Consider the following 22280-nt stretch of genomic DNA (forward strand, 5'->3'; position numbering starts at 1 on the left):
TCATCTCCCCGCCCCTAGCGCAGCTCACCCGAGTCAGAAGGTGACCTTGGAGCTGTGGGAGCCACTCACCGTGGACAGTCCCCTCCCCTGCTGCCACCACCACCGGGGACTGCCACATGCCGGCCTGGGAGGGTGTGGACGCACCCAGCCCGACCTCGGCAGCCAGGCCCGGAGTCCAGTGCCCCGGGTACCGTCGGCGGGCTTGGGCACATCACCGCAGGTCCCCCTTATCTCCTCTGGCCTAGATGCTCAGTCACAATACCAAGGAAACCACACCGCCTGCGTCCCGGCCACCACGGCACGAGGAGCTGCCTCGTCTTACTAATTACCGCCCGGCACTCATGCAAAGGAGCAAACCCTGCACCCAAAATACACCAGAGAAGGTCTGGGGGGAAAAAAAAAACTCCCCTTTTCCAAACCAGCCTTTGAAAATCAGCTGTCCTGTTCAGCCTCGTGCCACCGGGTGGCCAGGCCACCGAGTGGACGTGGGGAACAGACAGGAGCCATGTTCATTAACAAACCAACCGTCTTCTTTTTTATTAGAGATAAAAACAGAGTAGTCCCACATACCACCCCCCCGGGAAAACAGGACGGCAGAGGGGGGCTATTTACAAGAGCTGCAGCAGGACACGGGTGGCCTCGGGCCCCGAGGGCGGCTGCGGACCCCGGTACGGCTTCCGGGGGGGCGGGGATGCCTGCAGGTCAGTGGCAAAGGGCGATGGTTTCCATATTGAGGAAGCGGACGTGCATCTTGGTCTCGATGTCTATTCCCTGCCAGATCTGCAACGGACAGAGCAGCAGCACTGAGCACGCGTCCCCGCCGCCACCGGGCCCGCGTCCCCGCCCGCCCCTCCACCAGGACAGGTGACAACCAGAGGGCCGGTTTCAAGGCTGTGAGCCGAGCGAGGAAAAGAAACTTCCACCTGCCTTTCTGCGGGTTAATTTGGCTCTGACGTGTGGATCCTTTCCGACGCCGTCACAGCAAGTTGTTATCAAGTGCTGAACCCAAGCTCTTCGCTCCAAGTCATTCCCGTCCCACCCACCACACTTCAGGCTCTGCGATTTTCATGCACGTTCCTTAACCCCAGTAAACCTCTTCATCAGCACCATGCCGGGACCACCACCTGCACTGCCCACGTTAAGTCACGCGATGACGGGGGCTCAGAGGGGATCATCCGTGGAAACATTCTGTAAACTATTAGGCGCTGTGCGTTAGTCGCACCGTTTCATTAAGCCATCCTCGCTAATTAAAAGGTCACGACCGTTTGGTGTTTACAGCCTCCCTGGGATAAGCCACCTCTGTTCTACGTAGACAAGCTCACGCCCGGGAAAGGGCACAGATGTCCACAGGCACGTACCTGGCACGGGTTCTGCCGTGACAGTCCACCCTGGCCACGGCCCCGGGGGACATCTGACCCCAACTGCCACGCTACGAGCCCCCCCACTCCCAGGACTGCGCTTGCCAGCTCTTTGGCCACTCGGCGCGGCGGGGAGGCCCGAGAGGGCCGCAGACGGAGAAACGGCCAGACCTGGCTCGGCCTCCCCGCTTGTGAGAACTTCTAACACTCAAGCTGTCGCCTGCAGCATCTCCAGGGCCTGCCACCAGGCTGCAGTCAGAGTCCTGCCGGCACCCAAGCTGCTTTCTGGGATCCTGCACCTGTTCTTGGTGTGGTGCCGGGAGGGGGCAGAGAAAACAGACCCGGTTCCTGGGGAAGGTCGTGGGGCACCCGGGGTGCTTTCTGCTAAATGCCAGGTGGGAACAGGGTCACCGGCAAGGCCCAGGGGAGGGGAGGGGAGGGGCCAGCCGGTCAGGAAGGGCCCCCACGGGGTGGGGACAGGCTTGGGGAACACCGGAGGCCTCGGGTGAGGGCAGGGGGAGCCTTCCAGGGAAGAAGCTGGGTCTCACAGGCTCTTCGCCCTGCCTGGCCCCGGTGGGTGCAAGGTGGAAGAGGCTGCCCAACCCCCTTCCTGCAGAGCTGGCAGCTGACTGGCCAGGTTAGGAGCACAGCCCGGGCGGAGTGCCCATCGACCTGCCCCCGGGCTCCATGGGGCCGTGACCGCCCAAGTCCCGGCCCGGCTCCAGGCCCGGGCCCATCAGCGCCCTCGGGCGGGTCAGAGGCTGGCGCGGCAGGCTGGACTGGGACCTCTGGGTCGTGTTCCCCTGACTTCCTGTCCTAACCCCAGAATGAGCCTGGTGGCCTGCTGTCGGGGCACTCGGCACCGGGCACAGGGCAGGCGGGTTCATCTCCCTCCGCCGGGCACCTGCCAGTCCGAGCAGTGAGGGGGTCCCGGTTCCCAACCTCGGAGCACGTTTGTGACGGCAGGGGCCTGGTGTCCACCCGTGGGGGCTGGGAGAATGGGCAGCTAGGTCCAAGGCACGGGAGAAGCGAGGGGCTAAACCCCACTCCGCTGACTCCACTATGTGACTCGCAGGCATAGAACATTCCAGAACCCGGTTCCGACTGTCGGCAGTGACGCTTCTGACACGGGGACCGGGGACTTGTGGGGGAGAAACGGTATCGTTGCGGCCCTTTTGGACGGCTCCAGGTGCTCTGACCACGTGTGACTATTGCCCTCCCGATAAAAATAAGTACAGCGTGCGTGCCCCCTCTCCACAGAGGTGCCAGTCTCCTCCTGCCCAGCGGGCAGGAACCCCCCTCAGCTCCCACCTCTGCTCCTAGACACCCACCTTCAGGAAGTCGTCGAAGGTGATCCCCTCGTACACCTGGTCAGGCTCCTGGGGACAGAGCACACGCAGAGTGAGCGGCCTCCCCCGGGAGACCCCCATCCCCCACCCCCGGGACGCAGATGGTCGGGCCCATTCAGTCACGAGAAGCGGGGGTCCCTCCGGACCTGCTGCTTCCAGTCGGAAGCCAGTCCCTCTGAATTCCATCTCGGACTGGAAGGGAGGGTGCGGGCTGACCGGGGCCCCATCCGAGGCCCCCAGGGAGAACCTGGTGGGTGAGGGTGGAAAGGAAGGCGGTGGGCACAGAGGCACGTGCTCCCCTTCCCCCCAGCCACCCTGCTGCCATTTCCCGGTCCTGCGTCACCATGCCCGCACTGACCCTCTGAGCTCCCAGACCACTGGGGCAAGGGGGGTCAAGGGCCGGCCCGTGCGGCCCACCCCTCTCGCCCAGTGAGTCACCGTGATAATGCCTGCCCGCCGGGCCTCTCACCCACCTAGTCATGGCCAGTGCCAGTCTCCACCTGTGTCCTTCCTGCTCTGGGCACACGTGACCTCATGAGACCAGAGGTGGGGCTCCTGCCCCTCGTACGACTATCTCGGGCTCTGGCACAGCTAAGGCTCCCCAGACCTCACCCCTGCCTGCAGCACTCTGACCGAAAGCCCGGCTGCCGTCCCGTGTCCATCAACAGAAGACTGGCTAAATAAATCGTGGTCCTCCATGCTATTGATTACCAAGCATCCATTAAGAAGGGGTCGATCCCTCCATGCAGATATGGAAAAGGCTCCAAGATGCATAGTGGAAAAAAACAAACACGCAGAAAGAGGTCTGCAGATCCGTGCTTCTTCCTGTATCGCTAACCAGACTGTCGCCATCTGCCCTGGGGACGTGTGGGGTCAGCAGAGGCAAAGGAGTCCGGTCAGTTCCATTGTGTGCACGTCAAAAATAAAAGACACACGTGTACGTCGGTGTGTGTTGGAAAATAAACTCCGGCAAGGATGCTTCCCTCTAGGGAGGAGTGGTTGAGGGGGAGAAGGGCACAGAGAATTCACCTCTCTTCCTATACCTCCCTGCAATTTTTTTTTAACCTTTTTAATGTTCTATTTGTTGAGAGAGAGAGAGAGAGAGCGCGAGCGCGCGCGTGAGTGGTGGCAGGCGGGGGAGGAGGGAGGCAGAGAGAGAGGGAGACACAGAATCAGACACAGGTTCCAGGCTCTGAGCTGTCAGCACAGAGCCCGATGCGGGGCTGGAACTCACAAACCGCGAGATCATGACCTGAGCCGAAGTTGGATGCTTAACCGACTCAGCCACCCAGGCGCCCCTAGAGTTGTTCTGATGTGTATTTAGTAGCGGGCGCTCAGTGTCTGCTATTCGGGTTCTGTTCTCAGTCCCATTTTACAGATAAGGCCACTGAGGTGCACAGAGGCAAGGCCACCTGCCTGCCCATCTGGGAGTAGCACCGCTGACTCCCAAGTGTCTGATAGGATTCTTCACCCTCTGGGGTTTCTTTACACTTGTTTTTAACACAGAAAACAAATCTATATATGCGTCTTAATTTTGTAAATGTGACCAGTTCTCCAATCCCCGGGCGGGTCCCTGGGGCTCCCTGCTCCTCCCGCCCAGGGGCACAGGGAGAGGTGGGTGCCCCCTCTCTGAAGGCAACCCCCGGGTCCCCTGGGGCAGCCGAGGGGAGCTAATTATAGACCAGGCTCTGTATCCTGGGGGGAGGGGGGGAACCCAAGCTGAGACCCCAGCCAAGCAGCCCCACCCTCAAGCCACAAGACCGTCCAGAGAAAGCACTCTGGGAAGAAAGCACTGCCCCGATCAATAAACGGCTCTGGAAGTCCATTAACGCGGGGCGATGGATCGGCTGGCTTCGGTGGGCTGCACAGGCTGGAACGCTCGGCGTCCTCGGAGGCCGGATGGTACTGAACCGCGCGGCCGGCCCTCACCCTGTGCGTGCGTGTGCATAGCTCACGTTTATCCGGCTGACGTTGACACGAGAAAACATTTTCAGAGCACACGGGGGACCCGTAAGTAGAGAGAGAGAGGCTCGGGACACACACCCGGGAGGCGGCCACGGGCTCTCAGATACCCCCGCTTCTGAGGTCATGTGCCTTTTATGCAGATGAGCAGCTGCCAGCTGCCAACAGTTTCACTGCAGCAAATTAAGGAAACTGTCACCGGTTGCCACCGGAGCGAGACGGGGAGCAATTTGGAGGAGGAGAGTGTAATTAAGTCAAATGGGAATTTGGCTCCGCGGCACGGCAGGGGGATCCCTGCGCTCTCCACGGAGGTCGCCAGCCCTTTCTGCCGCAGTTAATCTGCTGAGTGGGGGGGTGGTTTCACCAAAGCCAGACGCCTCCCCCTGGGCCCCAGAAGCAGACCGATAAAATGCAGGCCAATAAAATGACCACAGCCCCTGCCTCTGGGAGCAGGCCCCGGGCGTGCCAGGACCCTCGATGGCAGGCCGGGGGCACAGACAGCAGGTCCCGGCAGGAACACACCCCTCCACTCGGGCCGTGCTGAACCCAACGCCATAAAGGCATCTAGAGCCACAGCCGCTTTAAGCACAAGGTGTGAGGAGGTTGACGGTTTGGTGGGACCCACCGAAACCCTCAGGGAACGCAGTCATCGAGATGGTCGGGTGCCCGTCCTGTCCTCAAGGTCCCCCGGGGCTCAAAGCCACTGTGCCGGGCTAGCCAGGCTAGACCCGGTCCTACGAGAGTGTGTCCAGCGGGCACAGTAAAGATCACTGCCCCCAATTCCAGAAAGTTCCTTATGTCCTCGGGCCTCAGTTTCCCCACCAGTAAAATGGGACTAAAAACCTATGAAACAACGCACGTCTGCACAGGCCGTGCGGTCACACTCAGGGAGAGGAGCCTACCTGCGGGTGCCCCACACGCCCGACAGCCACCGCTCGCCGGGCCCAGTGCGGCAACCGCTCGGCTCACCGTCTGTTTCTGGGCCCCTCCAGTTAATGGCTCTTCACTGGGGACCATCCCGGCCTCCTGCCAGGGACATCTGGCCACGTCTGGGGACACCCTTGGTTGTCACGACTAGGAGGGGGTGACTGACGTCTAGTGGGTGAAGGCCAGGGGCGGGGCTAAACACCCTACGACACACAGGACAGTCCCCACCACGGACGGCTGTCCCGCGTGGCACTCTGAGAAATGACCCAGCCGTTTCCTACCAGCGCAGCCCCGACGAGCACGTGTGTGGAGGCTCCAATGCTCCCGCCTGCCTGTCCTCCTCCCCTCTCAGCCCTGCCCCAGGCCCTCGGCAGCCACACGTCCCCCTCCACGGCTACCTGCCTCTGGCCCCCGCATCACTTCTGGGGCCGGCCGGGGGCTCCCCCTCCACAGTCGCCAGCCCCGAGGTCAACACCCCCCTCCTCTGTCCCGTTTACATGTGCCCCCCACTCCCGGCTCCACACGGGTCCCCAGACTAGGTGGCCCTGCTGACCCCTTCTCCAGACCAGAAACGCCCTCCCAGCCACTCGTCGTCAACTGCGTGTGGCACGCTGACAGCAGGGCTCGGGGGGGTGGGAGGCTACAAACTGCGGGGGCTTCCCGGCGGGGCCTCCACTCCAGGGGTCTCCCCGGGGCGGGAAAGCAGTGGGGTAAGAGCAGCGAGTCGGACAGGCACCACCAGGCCTTCCAGAAACACGGACCACAAGCAGGGCAAGGTGTGGGAGTTAGCCAAGGGGCAGGGGAGGGGACCGGAGATCCTGGGGACCCGGCTCCCCCTCCCCGCCCCCCTCGGGGGCCTGGCTCACCATCTGCCCCACGCACACGCTGGCCGCCTCCATCATGGCCCCGTCGGCGATGGAGCGGGCCGACTCCTTCTCGATGTGCGGGTTTCCCGACAGCAGCTCCTCTACCACCTGCCGGGCGAGTAGACACAGGGTGACCTTGGGCCTCCGTCCAGGCCACGGGGCGGGGAGGTGCCAGGAGCCCTGGCCCGTGGGCAGAGGAGCATACTTTACATTTCGATATTCCTCCAGGGTGATGCGGCCGTCGCTGTCCGAGTCATACATGTGGAACAGAACTGGGGGCGGCGGCGGGGGGAGAGAGAAGGGCTTGGTCAGACGAGCCAGGAGGGGAGCCCCGGGTCCTCCTGCTCCCCCAACCTTCCTGCTCAGAAAGCTACCTCCAAATGAGCAAAAGACACCCATAATGAACCCTAAACGGCAACCGTAGGGGTCAAGGGCAAAGGCCATGGGTCCAGACCGCCTACTTCCTGGCGGCTGACCTTGGGCAAGTGACCTAACTTCTGAGCCTCGGCTCGCCCACCTGTAAAACGAGAGCAACAACAACAACAGTGTCCACTTCGAGGCGTCCCGAGGGCTCAGTGAGCCACCGAGCTGGGGGGTTAGGACCAGCGGTCCCGGCACACTGTCAGCGCAGATGCGACACTCTCGTCGAAGTGAAGACAAATCAACATGATCCCCAAATGTCATTTCCTCGAAGACCCAAGAAGGCAGCTACCATCGGCAGGTCGTGGACCCCGCTGCCCATGTTCCGACCCCTGGCTGGTCTGAGCCGGTCCCTGGTGGGCCCGAAGGACACCAGCACCTCCTCTCCTCTGGTTATCCCACTTGGTGACAGTCCTTTGTTCCTTTACTGGCATCACGCAGCATCCAAAGAGGCCAGGAGCCAAAGGGGGGCAAGCCCTGCCCCAGCGGCTCACCCTCAAACTCACAAAGTCCCCGGCCTTAACCCCGCAGGGATCAGACGCCCTGAGCCACGCAGCGTGTGGCAAACGTCATTTCTCATCCACACGTGACCCCGTGAGGCAAGGCTGCCCTGAGCCCGTTTCACAGACTGCACCGTCGAAGCTCAGACAAGTTAACGTGTTTGCCCACGGCTACCCCATGAAGGGAAGGGAAACCAGGAGCCCCCACGACCTCTGACCTGGCCCTTGGAGCAGGTGGGCAGCTGGGCCGCCACCAGGCTGCCCCCGGTCCACGATGCCGTCGGAAGGCCTCGGGCCACCCAGCCCGGGAAAGTTCCCGGCAGCCCTCCCGTCTGCATTCCAGAGCTAAATACAGCCCAGTCCCCGTGTTTACATGTTCCTGCCGATGAGGCTGAGCCTCGGGTGGGGTGGGGGCGGGATGTCAGGAGTCGTGGGAAAGTCCACACGGGGGACGGACATGTGACGCATGGGACCCTGGGACCCTGTGCTGCTTGGCCAGCCCGGATCACAGCCAACCCCGCTCCAGAGCCCGGAGGCCCGGGGGGTTCCTCCAGGACATACCAGCCAGAGGCTCGTCCCATGAACTTGGCATTTGAGGCGCCTCGAGGACGAGGGAAGCCAGGGTCTCTGCCTATGTGACCTCACTGAGCCTCACAACGGGCTGTGTTCACCATCAGCACGTGTCCTGGTTCAAGGCCACACGTCTGCCTAGTGGAAGGGGCCCGACTGGAGCCCAGGTCCTGGCTCTGTTCCCGTCACCCACTCCACCCCCCGCCATTCCCCCAAAACACCAGCTGCTGGGGGGTGTCCACGAGGAGGCCACCACGGCGCGGCCTGGGAGGAGAAACACCAGTGGGGGCCTTCCTGGGTGCCGTAACCTGGGACCGGCGTCCCCCCACCCACCCCACCCCCCGTGCTCGCCCACCGCCTGCCGCAGGGGCGCGACCCCCATGCTCACGCACATCTCAGCTTCTCTTTCCGGCACAGCTGCACCTGCTCCTCGTCCATGGTGGTGTCGATGGGCCGGAAGTAGGACATGATGGTCAGGAAGTCCTCAAAGTTGATCTCGTCGGCCAGGCCACTGGATCCCTTGCGCAGGTTCCTGTGGGAGCACAGACGGGAAGTCAGCAACGGATTAAACGCCGGATCTTACCCTTTGAGCACCGATGCTTCAGAGAACTCGGCCCTTCTGGGCACATGCCTCGCCCACGGGGGCCGTCCTAGCCTTGGGTTCTGTTTCCCAGCAACCTGCTTATGGGGTGCGGGGCAGCGGTGGGGGGGGGGTTGGGGGGGGAGGAGGTGCTGCCCTCCCCGAGCTCAGCATGAGGGGGGCAGGGGGAGACACAGTTGCACTGCTGTTGGTGAAGGCCGGGGTGGAGGGCTGCCTGGGTGCTACAGTGCGCAGGGCGGGGCCCTCAAGGGTGGGGAAACCAAGGCACCAAGCACTTCAGTAACTCACCAAACTGACCCTTTCCTTCAGATCCAGGGCGGGCAACCGCGGCCCTCGGGCCAAACCCTGCCTGCGGCCGATTTTTGCACGGTCCGTGAACCGAGAAGGGCTTTTATGTTTTCGAATGGTTGCAAATAGGTTTTCGGGGAGAAAAAAACCCGAGACGGTAGCAGCACTTCATGACAAACTTTGGTAAAAATCACATAACATTTGCAAGTCAACGTCTGTAAATAAAGTTTTATTGGCACACAGCCACGCCCATTCATTTGCTGTCTGTGGCTGCTTTCCTGCTACCAAGGCAGAGCTGAGCAGCCCTGACAGACACCGCGTGGCCCACGAAGCCTAAAATATTTACTCTGTGGCCTTTTGCAGAAAAAGTTTGCCGACTCCTGCTGTCTATCAGCTGCCTCAAACTCTAGCACGGTAGTCAGCTTGGCGGAGTAATCGCTTTACTACCAAAGTGAAAAGTCTACTCTTAATTTCAGGGTTTTTTTTTAGCAAGTCAAGGCGGGCTCCAGGTGGTCGCTGCTGACCTGCTTTTCAGAAGGGGCAAGAAGGGTTCGTGTTCCAGGTGAGGCTCAAGCTGGGTCAGCCTCGTGGCCGGCCCGGTGCCAGGCATACAGCAGGCGCTCAGCAGATGGGCAGTGTCCCTTCTCTTCTGCAAAGATGCCCAGCTCAGACACTATTTTTCAATCCTTAACTTCCCGAGGATCCCGTAAGATGGAACCCTTCGAGGTGGGGAAGGACCCTGCTCACGCCGCCCTCCAGACCGGCTTCTCCGTCCACAGTCCTGTTCCTGAAGGGTCTCGGGAGGCAAGGCTGACCGTGGTATTTCGTGGGAAGAAAATTCTGTCTCTGGCCCCCCCCCCCCACCCCGGCTCCAAAGTCCTTCTTCACCACGCCCCTCGGAACTTCTAGGACGAGGAGTGAAGAACTACGGGATGTACAGGCTCTCAGCTGCAGCGTCCGGGCTGTTCTGGGGACTCGCTGGGGGAGCCCTTCCTCAGTCGTCCCCTCTTCAGAGACTTCCGGGCTGCCTGCCCACTCGCCTACCTGCCATGGCCACCCAGCTCCGCCATTCCCAGCAGGACCCTCCCCCGCTGTGCTCCAGGAGCAGCCACATGGGCTTTTGCAAAACGCAGATCAGACCCCACTGCTCCCCTGCCCGAAGCTGTCCAGAGGCCTCGGTTCTCAGGGTAACCCCAGCTCCCCCACCTGCTATCCCAGGCCCGGAAGGCAGGTATTGGTCTCACCAGCCACCCCAGCCCTGGACGACCCTTCCTGCCGCACTCCGGCCCCCACAGGCTTGTCCGGATGTCTATCTTCTGGACACTCAACATCCCCCGACCGCCCGACATCACTTCCTTCCTCCTGTGGCAGCACCGCGTCTGCACCAGCCCTCCGCCAGCTGTCCTAACTCCGGACCCTCCGAGGAAGGGGGGGCCTTGTCCCTCCTGCCTCTCACTGACCGCCCCGAAGTCCAGTCCCCGAGCCAGACAGAGGCCTCAGCTCCGCCCCGCTCCCACGCCCCGTCCCCTCAGCCGACACCGGAATGCCACCCGAGAGCTGAAAAACCAGCTCCTGAGGCCGCTCCCAGTTCCCACGGGTGACGGACGAAAGCCAAGCTGCGACCCCGGGTCAGATTTAAGGCCCCCAAACGTTCTCGCCCACGCCAGGAGTGCCCTCTCTCTCTCTCTCTCGTCCGAATACGCTCCCTGCTAGGCCAGTGGGGAGGAATGAAGGACCAGCCTGCGGGCTCCCGGCCCAGGCTGGCTCCCGCAGGCCCCGGGGAGCCGGCTTTGCTGGTCCCTCCGGGGCCACCACCCTCTCCCCACCCGAGTGGGCCTCGTGCTACGGGAGACACTGGCCCCTCCAGCTCCACCCCACGGAAGGCTGGGTCCCTGGTGCCCGGCCAGCTACCCAGGTGGCCAGGTCCACACGGAGCCTTTTGGAAACGAGCGTCCCCTTACAGACCCACACGCGGCAGGCACGCGGACAACACGCACACATCCTCACCCCCGCTTGTCGCGCCAGGCACCACTAGGCTCCGGTCACCCTCTGCCATCTTCCTGTGACACCTTTCAACCCTAGACCCCCCGACCCATATCAACTCCCCCGGCACCCCCTCCCGCCACCTGTCAGCCTCACTGCCCACCGAGGCCTCCCTCCGAGACCCTTCACGCAGAACCAGGGTTACAAGGAGGTGGGGGCTCTGAATTCCAGCCCCACCTCCACCACGGACCGTGCGCCTTCCCCCCGGCGACGGGACAATCCACCGTGAAGGTTCCTTCAGCGCCGCTCGTCACCTCCAACCCCGGACCAGACTCTCACTCCGTCCTCCGGCATCCCCTCCCCGGTGGCGCAAAGCTGCCCACGGCTCTCCGGCTCCCCTCAGCAGCCCTGCCTCCAGCCTGGGGGACCGCAGGACGCCCCCTCCCGGGCCCCGGGCCCCTACAACGCACTGGCGGCCAGAGTGTGTGCTCCACACCCCACCTTAAACCCATCAGCGCCCCCCCCCCCCGCCCCCGCCCCGCTCTCAGGTTGAGGTCGAGACCCCTCTTACTGGTCAAGAGGCCGCACGATGCAGCTCTGCCCTCCGCACCCCTCTCCTCTTGCGTGGCCTGTGCTCCGGCCAGACCTCCTTTCTGCCACACACACTCGCTGTACTTTCTTGTGCCGCAGGGCCTTTGTACATGCAGTTCTGTCCTCCCAGAACACCTCCTCTCTCTGCTTTGCCTCATTAACTCTTGGTCACTGTCTCAGGCCTTGCCCTGCATCTTCCAGGGCAGCTGAGGACTCCTACCCCTACCCCACAAACCTGAAACCTGTCCGGAAGTCACTGCCCATCTTCTGGCCACAGCATGGCTGTTCCCTTCCTCCCTTTCTGCCAGTTCTCCCGGTTTCTCGGCCATCTCTGCAGACACTGGCTGTCAGGCACATGGTCCTCGGTGTTTGCCCACAGGCCCTGGCAGCCTGGAGAGGGCGTACCCGACCCGAATCTTGCTAGAGCCTCAGACAGAGCGAGCCCCCATCCAGTCACGCGAGTCTCGCAACTCCGACAACGCTGGACGGTTGAGGACACGAGCTCTGCTTGGAGCCTCAGCTCTGGGACACTGGCCCAGGTGCACCGCCTCCCGTGCCTCAGTTTCCCTGTAAGTCAGGGCAATGAGCAGAATGATAGCCAACCTGGTACACATCAGATCAGTGTACCCTCAGCAATCCTGCGAGGCAGATGCTATCGTTACACCCGTTTTACAGGTAAGGAAACTGAGGTAGCCTCTGAAATCACCCTCAACGATCCCCACCTCCTGGCACTCAGCCCCGTGTGGTCCCCTCTCCTTGTGTGGGAGGCCCTGGTGACTCACTTCTCATGAAGAGGACACAGAAAAACTGATGGGAGGTCCCCGAAGTGGGGCCTGCCGGCAGCCACGTGTGTGAGCTTGGAAACAGAGCCGCCCCCCGTCGAGCCTTCAGATTGCTGGAGCCCCGGTGCCTTTGAACCCGAGAACTCAGATAGTTTGCCCGTGGGTCCCTCATGTACAGAAACAGTGAGGTGTTATTTGCTTTAAACCGCTAAGTACTGGGATAATTTGTCACGCAGTCATAGCTAACTAATACACAGGCCTAGAGGGACTGAGTGAGCTGCCCAAAGTCAACGAGCCAGAGTTGTCTGGCACAGCCAAGCTGTGCTCATAACTCCTACTCAAAGCAACCCCCTCCTCTGCTCAATGGCTTAAGGAGACATTCGGAGCACACAGCACCATAAGAAGGTACAAAGGGAAAACACCCCCTCAAGGCCAAAGTCATCTGCCATTGGGCCGGTTCAGGGACAAGGGCCCACCTGTTGTCGAAGAAGGCACGGACGATTTTGGAGCGGATCGGGTTGAGCTCCAGGTCAGGAACATTGTTGAAGTTCTCTTTGCTGAGTTCCAGGAAGGAGAAGCACCAGGAAAAGAAAGAGGGGGGGAAAAAATCAAATGTCAGATGGCAGGTCCACCACTTATCGGGCTGTATTTTTAATCCTGAGCCAATCCCACAAGAAGAGTCCAGAGAGGAGACTGGAACGTGCTGCACTGATCTGCCCCCACTCTAACCTTTGACTGGCAGGAGCTGGGAGGATTCGGAGGCTCAAAGATGCTACGTGTCCTCGACGTTCACCCTCAGAAAAACACGGAGACACAAGATGTGCACCCCACCCCGAGGACTCCGAGGCCACCGGAGGCCTATCCCCAGACCCCCAGGTAAGGAGACCCTGGTTGGGCCATTCTGGAACTGGGGCAGCAGAATGGTGGCTTGGACACCAGAAGATAGTCTGACGAGTCCTCAGTGGGTGGCATGGAGAGTTACTGCGTGCCCCAGCAATTCCACTCCTAGATATACGGCCAAGAGAAACGAAAACACGCATCCACGTAAAGACTCGTACGTGCGTGGTACAGCGGCCTTACTCATAAGAGCCACAAAGTGGGAATCTCCCAAGTGTCTGTGAACCGATGAGTCGAGAAATCGCGGTCGATTCTCCAGCCATAAAAAGGAAAGAAGTAGGGATCCACGCTGCAACACAGAGGAGCCTTGAAAACACTAGATGTGCTGAGTAAAAGCAGCCAGACGCCAAAGACCACACAGTGTGATTCCATCTACACGAAACATCTAGAACGGGTAAATCCGTAGAGACAGGAAGTAGACCGGTGGTTGCCAGGGGCTGGGAGAATGACGGAAAGGGACAGCAAAGGTACAAGGTTTCTTTAGAGGATGATCAAAATATTCTGAAATTGACTGTGGGGCTGGACACACACCTTCAAGGATTCTAAAAGCCACGGAATTATATACACTTTTTTAAGATTTTAAGTGATCTATACCCAACGTGGGGCTTGAACTCACAACCCCGAGATCAAGAGTCGCCTGCTCTACCCACTGAGGCAGCCAGGCACCCCTGAAATTATACATTTTAATGGGCAAGACGTATGGTATGTGACCTGTATTTTGGTAAAGATGTTTAAGACAACAAAAAAACAAACAACAACAACAACAAAAAAAACGATGCTGGCTTGGGGTGGGAGAGGGTGAATTTCAAACCCAGCTACCCTGTCACTGGGTCATACAGGCTGCGGGTCCACAGTCCAACCTTCCCACATGAGGCCATCCTCTGTTCTCAGAACCTGCTTCCTACTCACCTCTTTCTTCTGTTCCATGGACTTCAAGGAGTAGTAGCCTTGAAAGGGACCCAAGGCACAGGCTGGTAACCCCGGGGAGCAAGGAGGCACCCAGGCCAGGGAAGAGGAAATAGCAGCTACTTAAAATGAGAATGTCCAGGGGTGGGATATTCATCAGATCTGGAACTCAAAACTAGAACAAAGCCATGCTGGGAAGGAGGAAGTGCCACATACCTGGAGAATTAAGCACTGTTTGAGTTGGAAGCTTCCCGAAGCACATGGCTTACCCCTGTCCCGCCCCCACCCTACCGATGGGGAGACTGAGGGCCAGAGGCAAACGGAGACCTGGTCCTGGCGTTCAGAATCCCCTGCCCCCGTGAGCCCACCCCGACCCACACACTCCTTTCTGTCTTTTTCCTGATGCTCCTGGCCGGGCTGGCTGGTGGGGCGCCGGGCCAAACTCAGGAGCCAGTGTCAGTGGATGCCCGCGTTTTAGATTCCTAAGATCCCAGGTCCAAAGAAGGGGTGCACTCAGGACAGTCGCCTGGGGGATAGAATACTATTTGGCCATGACAAGGAATGTAGTACGGATACATGCTACGATGTAGACCAACCTTGAAGACATGGCACTAAGTGAAGGAAGCCAGGCACGGGATGCTTGGGTGGTGCAAGCAGTTGAGCATCTGGCTCTTAATTTTGGCTCAGGCTGTGATCTCGCGGTTTGTGAGTTCGAGCCCCGCACCCGGCTCGGTGCTGACAGCTCAGAGCCTGAGCCTGCTTCGGATTCTGTGTCTCCCTCTCTCTCTGCACCTCGCTCACTTGTGTTTTTTTTTTTTTCTCTCTCTCTCTCTCAAAAGTAATTAAACATAAAAAAAAGAAGGGAAGGGAAGGGAAGGGAAAGAAGAAAAGAAAAGAAAAGAAAAGAAAAGAAAAGAAAAGAAAAGAAAAGAAAAGAAAAGAAAAGAAAAAAAAGGAGCAGCCTGGCTCAAAAGGGCCACGTATGAGAGGACCCATTTATACTTGGTGACTGGAAGAGATAAATCCATAGGGACTGAAAGAAGATGACTGGTTGCCAGGGGTAGGGTGCTAGAGGGGTTGATGGCTAATTAGTACAGGGTTTCTTTGGGGGGTGGTGACAGAAATGTCCTCAAATTGATTGCATACTTTCTTTTAATATGCTTTTTAAAATTCTTTTAAATGTTTATTCTTAGAGACAGAGTGTGAGCAGGGGAGGGGCAGGGAGAGAAGGGGAGACACAGAATCCGGGGCAGGCTCCAGGCTCCGAGCTGTCAGCACAGAGCCTGATGCAGGGCTCGAACCCATGAACCATGAGATCATGACCTGAACCAAAGTTGGAAGCTCAACCAAGCCACCCAGGCGCTCCTAATTACATACTTTAAATGGGTAAACTGTACAATAACGTGCATTATATCTCAGTACTGCATTTTTAAAAAATCCCCGAAAATACATTTAAAAACCAAAAAGCAAAGAACCACTGCACTGTGACCGTATTTACATAAAGAACAAAAGGTACCAACACTAAGCCCTGCAGCTCGAAGTCAGGATACAGGTCAACTGCTTTCGGGGAGGGTGACCAGGAGGGGCCGTGGGGAGGCTTTGAGGCTGAGAACGTTCTGCTCTCGATCTGGGTGTCGGTCATGGGTATGTTCAATCCATGAAAGTCCCTCTCTGTGACCCGACACATTTCTGCTCTTCTCTGTGCACATCATACCCAACTGGAGACAAGAGACAGAATGCCCAGAGACCCCCGCATGGGAACACGTCAAGTCAAAGGGGCCACGTGGAGCCGGAGAGAGAATTCTGGGAGAATGGAAAAGCAGCAACCAGCTGCTCCGTGGCGAGTTAGTACATGAGACCCCAAGCCCCCTCTGGCTTTCGTTGGCCAGAGGGTCACGGCTAATTCCTCCTCAGCCTCAGTTTCCTCATCTGTAAAGCAGGCACACAGATGCCATAGACGGAAGCTTTCACACGCCCGAGAGCATGCAGCATGGGGACAGGGACTCTCATTTCCATAACCCCACATTCTCAACCTCATACGGCTGGGGGCATCACAGGTGCTCAGGGAGCGGAGTGGAAGGGGTGGTGAGCACGGGTGGGGCTCGCCTCCCGGTTCATTCTGTCCTGAGCACCTGGCTGGCACCAGACTCAGTTCCCCTCCCAGGTGCCCAGACCTTCCAGCTGCTCCCAGGACTTCCCCTTGGATCCTTGGAGACCATCAACCCCCAGCTGTGGCTTGCTGAGCTCGGGAATGGGCTACCAGAGGAGCTGTCCCCCAGAGCTGCTGGAAGGAGCATATTGGGGGACACACCCGGGAAATGGATCTGGTTAATTCCCCGGAAGGGAACAGAGACCATCGACAGGGAAACTGCGGGTTCTAGGGGGTTGGGAGAAACCCGGGCCTAGGCGGACTCTGGAAGGAGGCAGGATAGAGGGAAGAAGGACCTCACAGAGCCTGACCAGTGTCTACAGAAGAACGGTAATAAGAAAAGAAGGCTGACCTCCCACTGACAGCAGAGGAGGTGAGGCAGATACTAGGACTCGGACGAGGGCAGTGTCCTGGGTCCTGGCATCACAGCCTTTGGCGGGTCCGTGCAGGTGTCTCAGAAGCCCAGCTGCCCTTGCTCCCTCTCTCCGTGGGTGCCTGCTGGATTCCCCCTCAAATCTCAGCTCTCCCTCACACGGGCACCGTACCGATGCCCCGTGCCTCAGTTTCTTCATCTGTGAATTTGGTGAACACCTAGCACCGCCCACGGCCAAGGGGATGTGAAATCAAGTGTACCCGGGGTCTGGTTCAGGATCTGCTCCTCACCAGGCCCATCATCTTGGGTGAGCCTCTCCACATCTCGGAGCCTCAATTTCTCCTCTGTGAAATGGGGATCAGGGGAATGCCTAGGCAGTATCATGGGGTTAACGAAATTATTAAATCCGATAAACGCACATAAGGTACTTAGGACGTTGCCTGACACACAGCGAGCTCTTAATTTTAAAATGAGAATAATAGGGGTGCCTGGGTGACTCAGTTGGTTAAGCCTCCGACTCTTGGTTTCGGCTCAGGTCATGATCTCGCAGTTCTTGGGTTCGAGCCCTGCGTGAGGCTTCTCACTGACCGCGTGGAGCCTGCTTGGGATTCTCTCTCTCCCTCTCTCTGTCCCTCCCCCACTTGCTCTCTGTCGGTCTCAAAATAAATGAATAAAAACTTAAAGTAAATAAATATATATGTATACACACACATATGTGTGTATTTAAAAGTAGAATAATAATACCAGCTAACCTATTACTCCCAAGGTGTCTGGTAAGTGCTCTAAGAGATTTACCTTATTCTCCTATAAGGCAGACACTCATCCCCATGTTAAAGATGGGGGAGGGGCGCCTGGGTGGCTCAGTCGGTTGAGCAGCCAACTTCGGCTCAGGTCACGATCTCGCGGTCTGTGAGTTAGAGCCCCGGGTCGGGCTCTGTGCTGACAGCTCGGAGCCTGGAGCCTGTTTCCGATTCTGTGTCTCCCTCTTTCTGACCCTCCCCTGTTCATGCTCTCTCTCTGTCTCAAAAATAAATAAACGTTAAAAAAAAATTTTTTTAAAAAGATGGGGGAAACTGAGGCAGAGAGCTAAAGAAATGTCTTGTGGCAAAAAAAAAAAAAAAAAAAGACACAGGCAGCACTCAGAATCCCCAGGGAGCAGATGCTAGCAAGACTTCGGTCCTGGCTGCCGGTCTCGGGGACACCCGGATATTTGCCAACCTCCTTTTTGAACAAGTCAATTGCAGGCCTCGAGTCCAGAGCCTGGGAGAGGCTGACCGCAGTTTAATGTCCCATAAACGCCAGTTTCGGTCTTGTTTTCCTTCCTCCTCCACCCCCCCACCCCCGCCAGGTGCCCACTGGCTGGTAGAACCGGCTCAGCTGAAGGTGTCGGGCCCAGGCTGCAGCCCGGGAAGGGCTCTGCCCCACCCAAGCCCAGGGCTCTGGGGCCACAGCTGATATGCGGTGGCCGCGGCCATGGGGCCCCTGTGACCAGCGGGGAGGGGTCCCCCGCGGAGACCCCAGGGGCACACAACTTGCACACCTGCTCTGGGTGGGGTGGGGGATCGAACCCGGGGTTTAAGGATCCTCTGCACCCCCCTCGCCCGCATCCTGAGGGCTTTCCCAGGGCCAGGCTGTGCTAAGCGCTTTGCAAACACCACCGTGTTTGATCCGCCCCACACACGCACAGTCCCCATCGTGCAGGTGAGGAAAGGAGGCCCCGGGAGGCCAAGTGAGGAGGCCACAGCCCCACAGCTAGGAGGACAGCTTTGAATCCGGCTCTAACCGCCCTGTGCGCTTCCTCACACTTGCTACTTCCTCTGGGTTGCACGGTTTTACTTGAAAGAGAGCACACAACTGAAATCTTGGTCGGGGATCTGCCCCCACCCAGCCCCGAGAGGCCCCATCCGGGACCCAGAAAGAAGGCAAGACAAGCGTCCAGCCCGCAAGGGAAGGAAAGACTGAGCAACCACCAAGGAGGGGCTCCTCCGCAAGCCTCGTCGTGGGGGCCGGTTTCCGGCAGCTCTGAGGGCCAGCTTCTCTGCCAGGCCCTCTGCCGGCTCGGTCATCCTCAGCCCCCACCGGGCCTGACCCACCGGGAGCTGAGGACCCAGCGAGGCCCCAACGGCTCCCAGCCTGGAACTCCAGCCTCCCTGCTCTCACCGGCCCATCGGAGAAGGGTCTCTACCGTGGGGGCTGCCTGCCCGACTCTCCTGGAGGCCCCACCCTGGGGAAACTGGGGACCCATGGGGACTCACAAAGGAGGAACCAAGAGTCACTTACCGTGTGTCTCCCCGGGCAATGCTGAGCAGCTCAAAGTGTCATCCCTGGACCAGGAGCATCAGTCTCACTTGGTGTGTGACACACAGAGCCCTCAGCTGGCCCGGAATCAGAGCCTGCATTTTAACGTGATCCCTGGGGAACTCACATGAAGGTTAACGTTTAAGAAACGCTAGGAATTCCCTAACCACGCCAGGCGTTTCTCCCGTCCACGTGCCTTTGCACGAAAGATCTGGCACAGGAGCACCTGGGTGGCTCAGTCGGTTAAGCGTCCAACTCTTGACTTCGGCTCAGGTCATGATCTTGCAGTTCGTGGGATCGAGCCCTGCATCAGGCTCTGCACAGTGTGCAGCCTGCTTGGGAGTTCCTCTCCTACCCTCTCTCTCTGCCCTTCCCCAGCTCATGTACACATTCTTACTCTCAAAATAAACACTAAATATGTGTGTGTGTGTGTGTGTGTGTGTGTGTGTGTGTGTGTGTGTGTACACACACACACACACAGAAAAAGCCCTGGTCCCCTTGCCACCAGGCAAATGCCTCTTTCAGTGACTGGGGCGGCGTCACCAACGTCACCCTTCCCCACCACACGCTTTCTCAACTTCTCCTGTATCTGCTCCAGGCCCGTACCCAGCTGTCCTCTCAACACCTGCCATGTACTGATCGCAGGGACCTTCCACGTGCCAGACCCGCTTCCAGGTGCTGGCTTCAGCAGTGAGTGGGACAGACATCACCCCTCCCGGGATTCCAGCAGGGGAAATGAGACAGAGGGAAAATGACCTGTCTCGGGCAGCAATGAGCACTTTGCAACCACACCAAGCAGAGACAGGACAGAGACCCCAGAGAATCAGATCAAGTCTCAGTGGGGCGACCAGGAAAGGTGACACACGGCAGAGAGCAGAGTGTGGTGAGTTCTCAAACCCCCAGGGAACACGGGGCCATGTCTGGGGACCTTTTCGGTAGTCACCCGGTGGGGGGGGGGGTCCCAGAATGTGCTCTACACCCTACCATGCACAGAACACCCCTGCCCCCACACACATTCTCCAGCCCCAAGTGCCAATAGAAACCCCGCTCTGGAGAAAAGCATTCTAGAAAGCAGGTCACGAGTGTGTTCTAGAGCTCCGAGGCGGGAACAGCAGGAACAGCCCCGTGCCCGGCACATGCCAGCCCTCAGCTAACGGCAGCTGGGGCTCCTACGTACGCACTTGACTGTGAGCAGACCTTTAACTCGACAGAGCCGGGGTGAGTGCCGCCGGGGGATGCAAAACAGGACGCGGAGTCAGGGCTTTGTCGGTGCCCTGGCGGGCAGCCTGTCCGAAGGCTGCCGTATGCTTTGGTGACGAACAACGAACACCGCTCCCCGCCTTCGCCTCGTATGTCCGTGGTTCCGTTCACGCCACGACTCACTCCACACTCGGGGGCCTGGTGAATCTACAAATATTTTTGCGGTGTGGCTTTACCTAATCAGCCCTCCTACCGGCCTGCAGCACGATGTCTGACGTATGGCACAGCGTCTATTTCTGGGGCTTCGAGAGCCTGCCGCGGCCGCTCTCAGGAAGTCAAATTTGCTGTTTAAGACATTCACCAGTCGAGTGGCCCGACTTCAGAAAGAAAAAGTGCACGCAGCAATTATTGTATTTTCCTCACTACCTGCAATCCGGATCTGTTCATGGGTTTCCTTGGGGAGGGGCTTCCCTGCTAGAAGAAGAAAACGTTTTGAGAACAGAAGTCTCTGCATAGGATTGGTACTCGATGTGTCACATGACCATTTTCTACTCAAGCATTTCTCCAAGAGGCCATGGAGCTCAGTGCTTTGTGGTCAGGGTGGATTCAGGTTTTGGGGGGCCCTTAAAGAAAAATAATGCAGCATTATGAATTTTTGTTTAAAAAATTTTTTTTAAACATTTACTCATTTTTTTGATAGAGACAGATGTGAGTAGGGGAGGGGCAGAGAGAGAAGGAGACACAGAATCCAAAGCAGGCTCCAGGCTCAGAACTGACAGCACAGAGCCCGATGTGGGGCTCGAACACACAGACCCTGAGATCATGAACGGAGCCGAAGCTGGATGCCCAACCGACTGAGCCACCCAGGTGCCCCGAATTTTTGTTTTTTAAATCAGATGCTGGGCTTTGTAAGACACACACACACACACACACACACAGAGCGGGAGTCCTGACACATCAGCTTTGAGGCCTCAGGGGTGAGGCCATCCCTGCACATCCTAGGATAATTTTTAGAAGGAGAGGAGACCAACCAAACATGGATAGGAAAATGGTGGGTTAACATTAAATCCGTTTTGGCAGTTTTTACTCGGTTTTGATTTTTTTTTTTTTAAGCTATATACAACTTATCAAAGTCACAAATTCAGAAACTCAATTCTTCATTAATAAAATTTTATATTTTTTTAAGTTTATTTATTTTGAAAGAGAGCAAGTGGGGGAGGGGCAGAGAGAGAGGGAGAGCGAGAATCCCAAGCAGGCTCCCCACTATCCACGCAGAGTCAAACCCACGAACCGTGGAGATCATGACCTGAGCCCCTCTTCATTTTTTAATACAACTTACAAAACTTATCAGGTCTATGTTTAAAGCCTTCAGGTTTAAATGGCCACTTTTAAGGGGCCTTTTGCACTGGAGGTATTTTCCCCTCCCCCCCCAACCCCTGCCCCATGGGATCCTAGGCTCTCGGGCACCTTCATTTTCTGAGAGGCAGGGGCAAAGGGTGCTGCCTCCCACACCCCTCACAGACTGCGGTGCTGGGGGCCTCGCCCAGCGGACCCCAGTCAGTGCCTTTCGCCAAACTCAACCCTAAGGAAGCAAAAGCTCCTTTCCCTACTCTGAAACCGCAGCCTAGTCCACAGCCCCCCAGGTGTGCCCAGGTATCAGAGAGGCCCCCCCTAGGGTCACTCGGGAACCCCCGGCAGTGTGGGGATGGTGCTAGGGACCAGATCACAGCCCAGGGCTGCTCATCCTTCTGCCCTAGGAGGGTGGGCAGGAAAGCCCGCGGGACCGAAAACCTGCCCAATCACCCTTTTCCGGGTCCTGAGAGACAGATTAGGATCAGGCAAAGTGGGTCTGGGAGGGGCTTTTCAGGCAGGCCTGTTTGCATAGAACACTGTGGCCTGTCACCTCCTTCCTGCTGGGCAGGGCTGTCACCATGTGCGGCTGACGCTACCCTCCCAGCAGAGACTAGGAAATTAGGGAGCAGGGGCTTTGGTGGTGGGAATTATACATGCCCACCGCGGGATGGTAAGGGTCCTCAGACGGCAGACGAGGGTGACTGAGGTCCCGAGACCACTCGCAAGAAATGTCCACAACTTCCTTACAGAGGCGTCTCAGCACTGAGCTCCTCCACTTACGAGCTGTGTGACTCAGGCACAGGTACACGACCTCTCTGAGCCTCCCGTCTGTAAAATGGGGAGAACAGGTGTTCCTACCACTGCTTCCTGTGGGGTTTTTATGAGGCTCAAGTAACATGCTCAGATA

At 58.4% G+C, this 22280-nt stretch overlaps 1 protein-coding gene across 2 annotated transcripts in view; it reads right to left on the reverse strand.

Moving 5' to 3' along the window:
• Nucleotides 1-508: 508 nt before the first annotated feature.
• TESC (tescalcin) overlaps nucleotides 509-22280 on the reverse strand; it is a 50329-nt gene continuing 28557 nt past the window's right edge. The window contains exons 3-8 of one of the 2 annotated variants that reach the window (XM_042961883.1): nucleotides 12674-12754; nucleotides 8345-8484; nucleotides 6673-6734; nucleotides 6463-6570; nucleotides 2690-2737; nucleotides 509-780 (exon numbers count right to left, since the gene is read on the reverse strand). In XM_042961883.1, the coding sequence (XP_042817817.1) occupies nucleotides 703-780; nucleotides 2690-2737; nucleotides 6463-6570; nucleotides 6673-6734; nucleotides 8345-8484; nucleotides 12674-12754 (517 nt within the window). In that variant the 3' untranslated portion in view covers nucleotides 509-702. The remainder of the gene's footprint in view (nucleotides 781-2689; nucleotides 2738-6462; nucleotides 6571-6672; nucleotides 6735-8344; nucleotides 8485-12673; nucleotides 12755-22280) is intronic. The other variant, XM_042961884.1, reaches the window with a different exon arrangement.

This window comes from Panthera tigris, chromosome D3 (genome assembly GCF_018350195.1).
Source record: "Panthera tigris isolate Pti1 chromosome D3, P.tigris_Pti1_mat1.1, whole genome shotgun sequence".
Taxonomy (NCBI): Eukaryota; Metazoa; Chordata; class Mammalia; order Carnivora; family Felidae; genus Panthera; species Panthera tigris.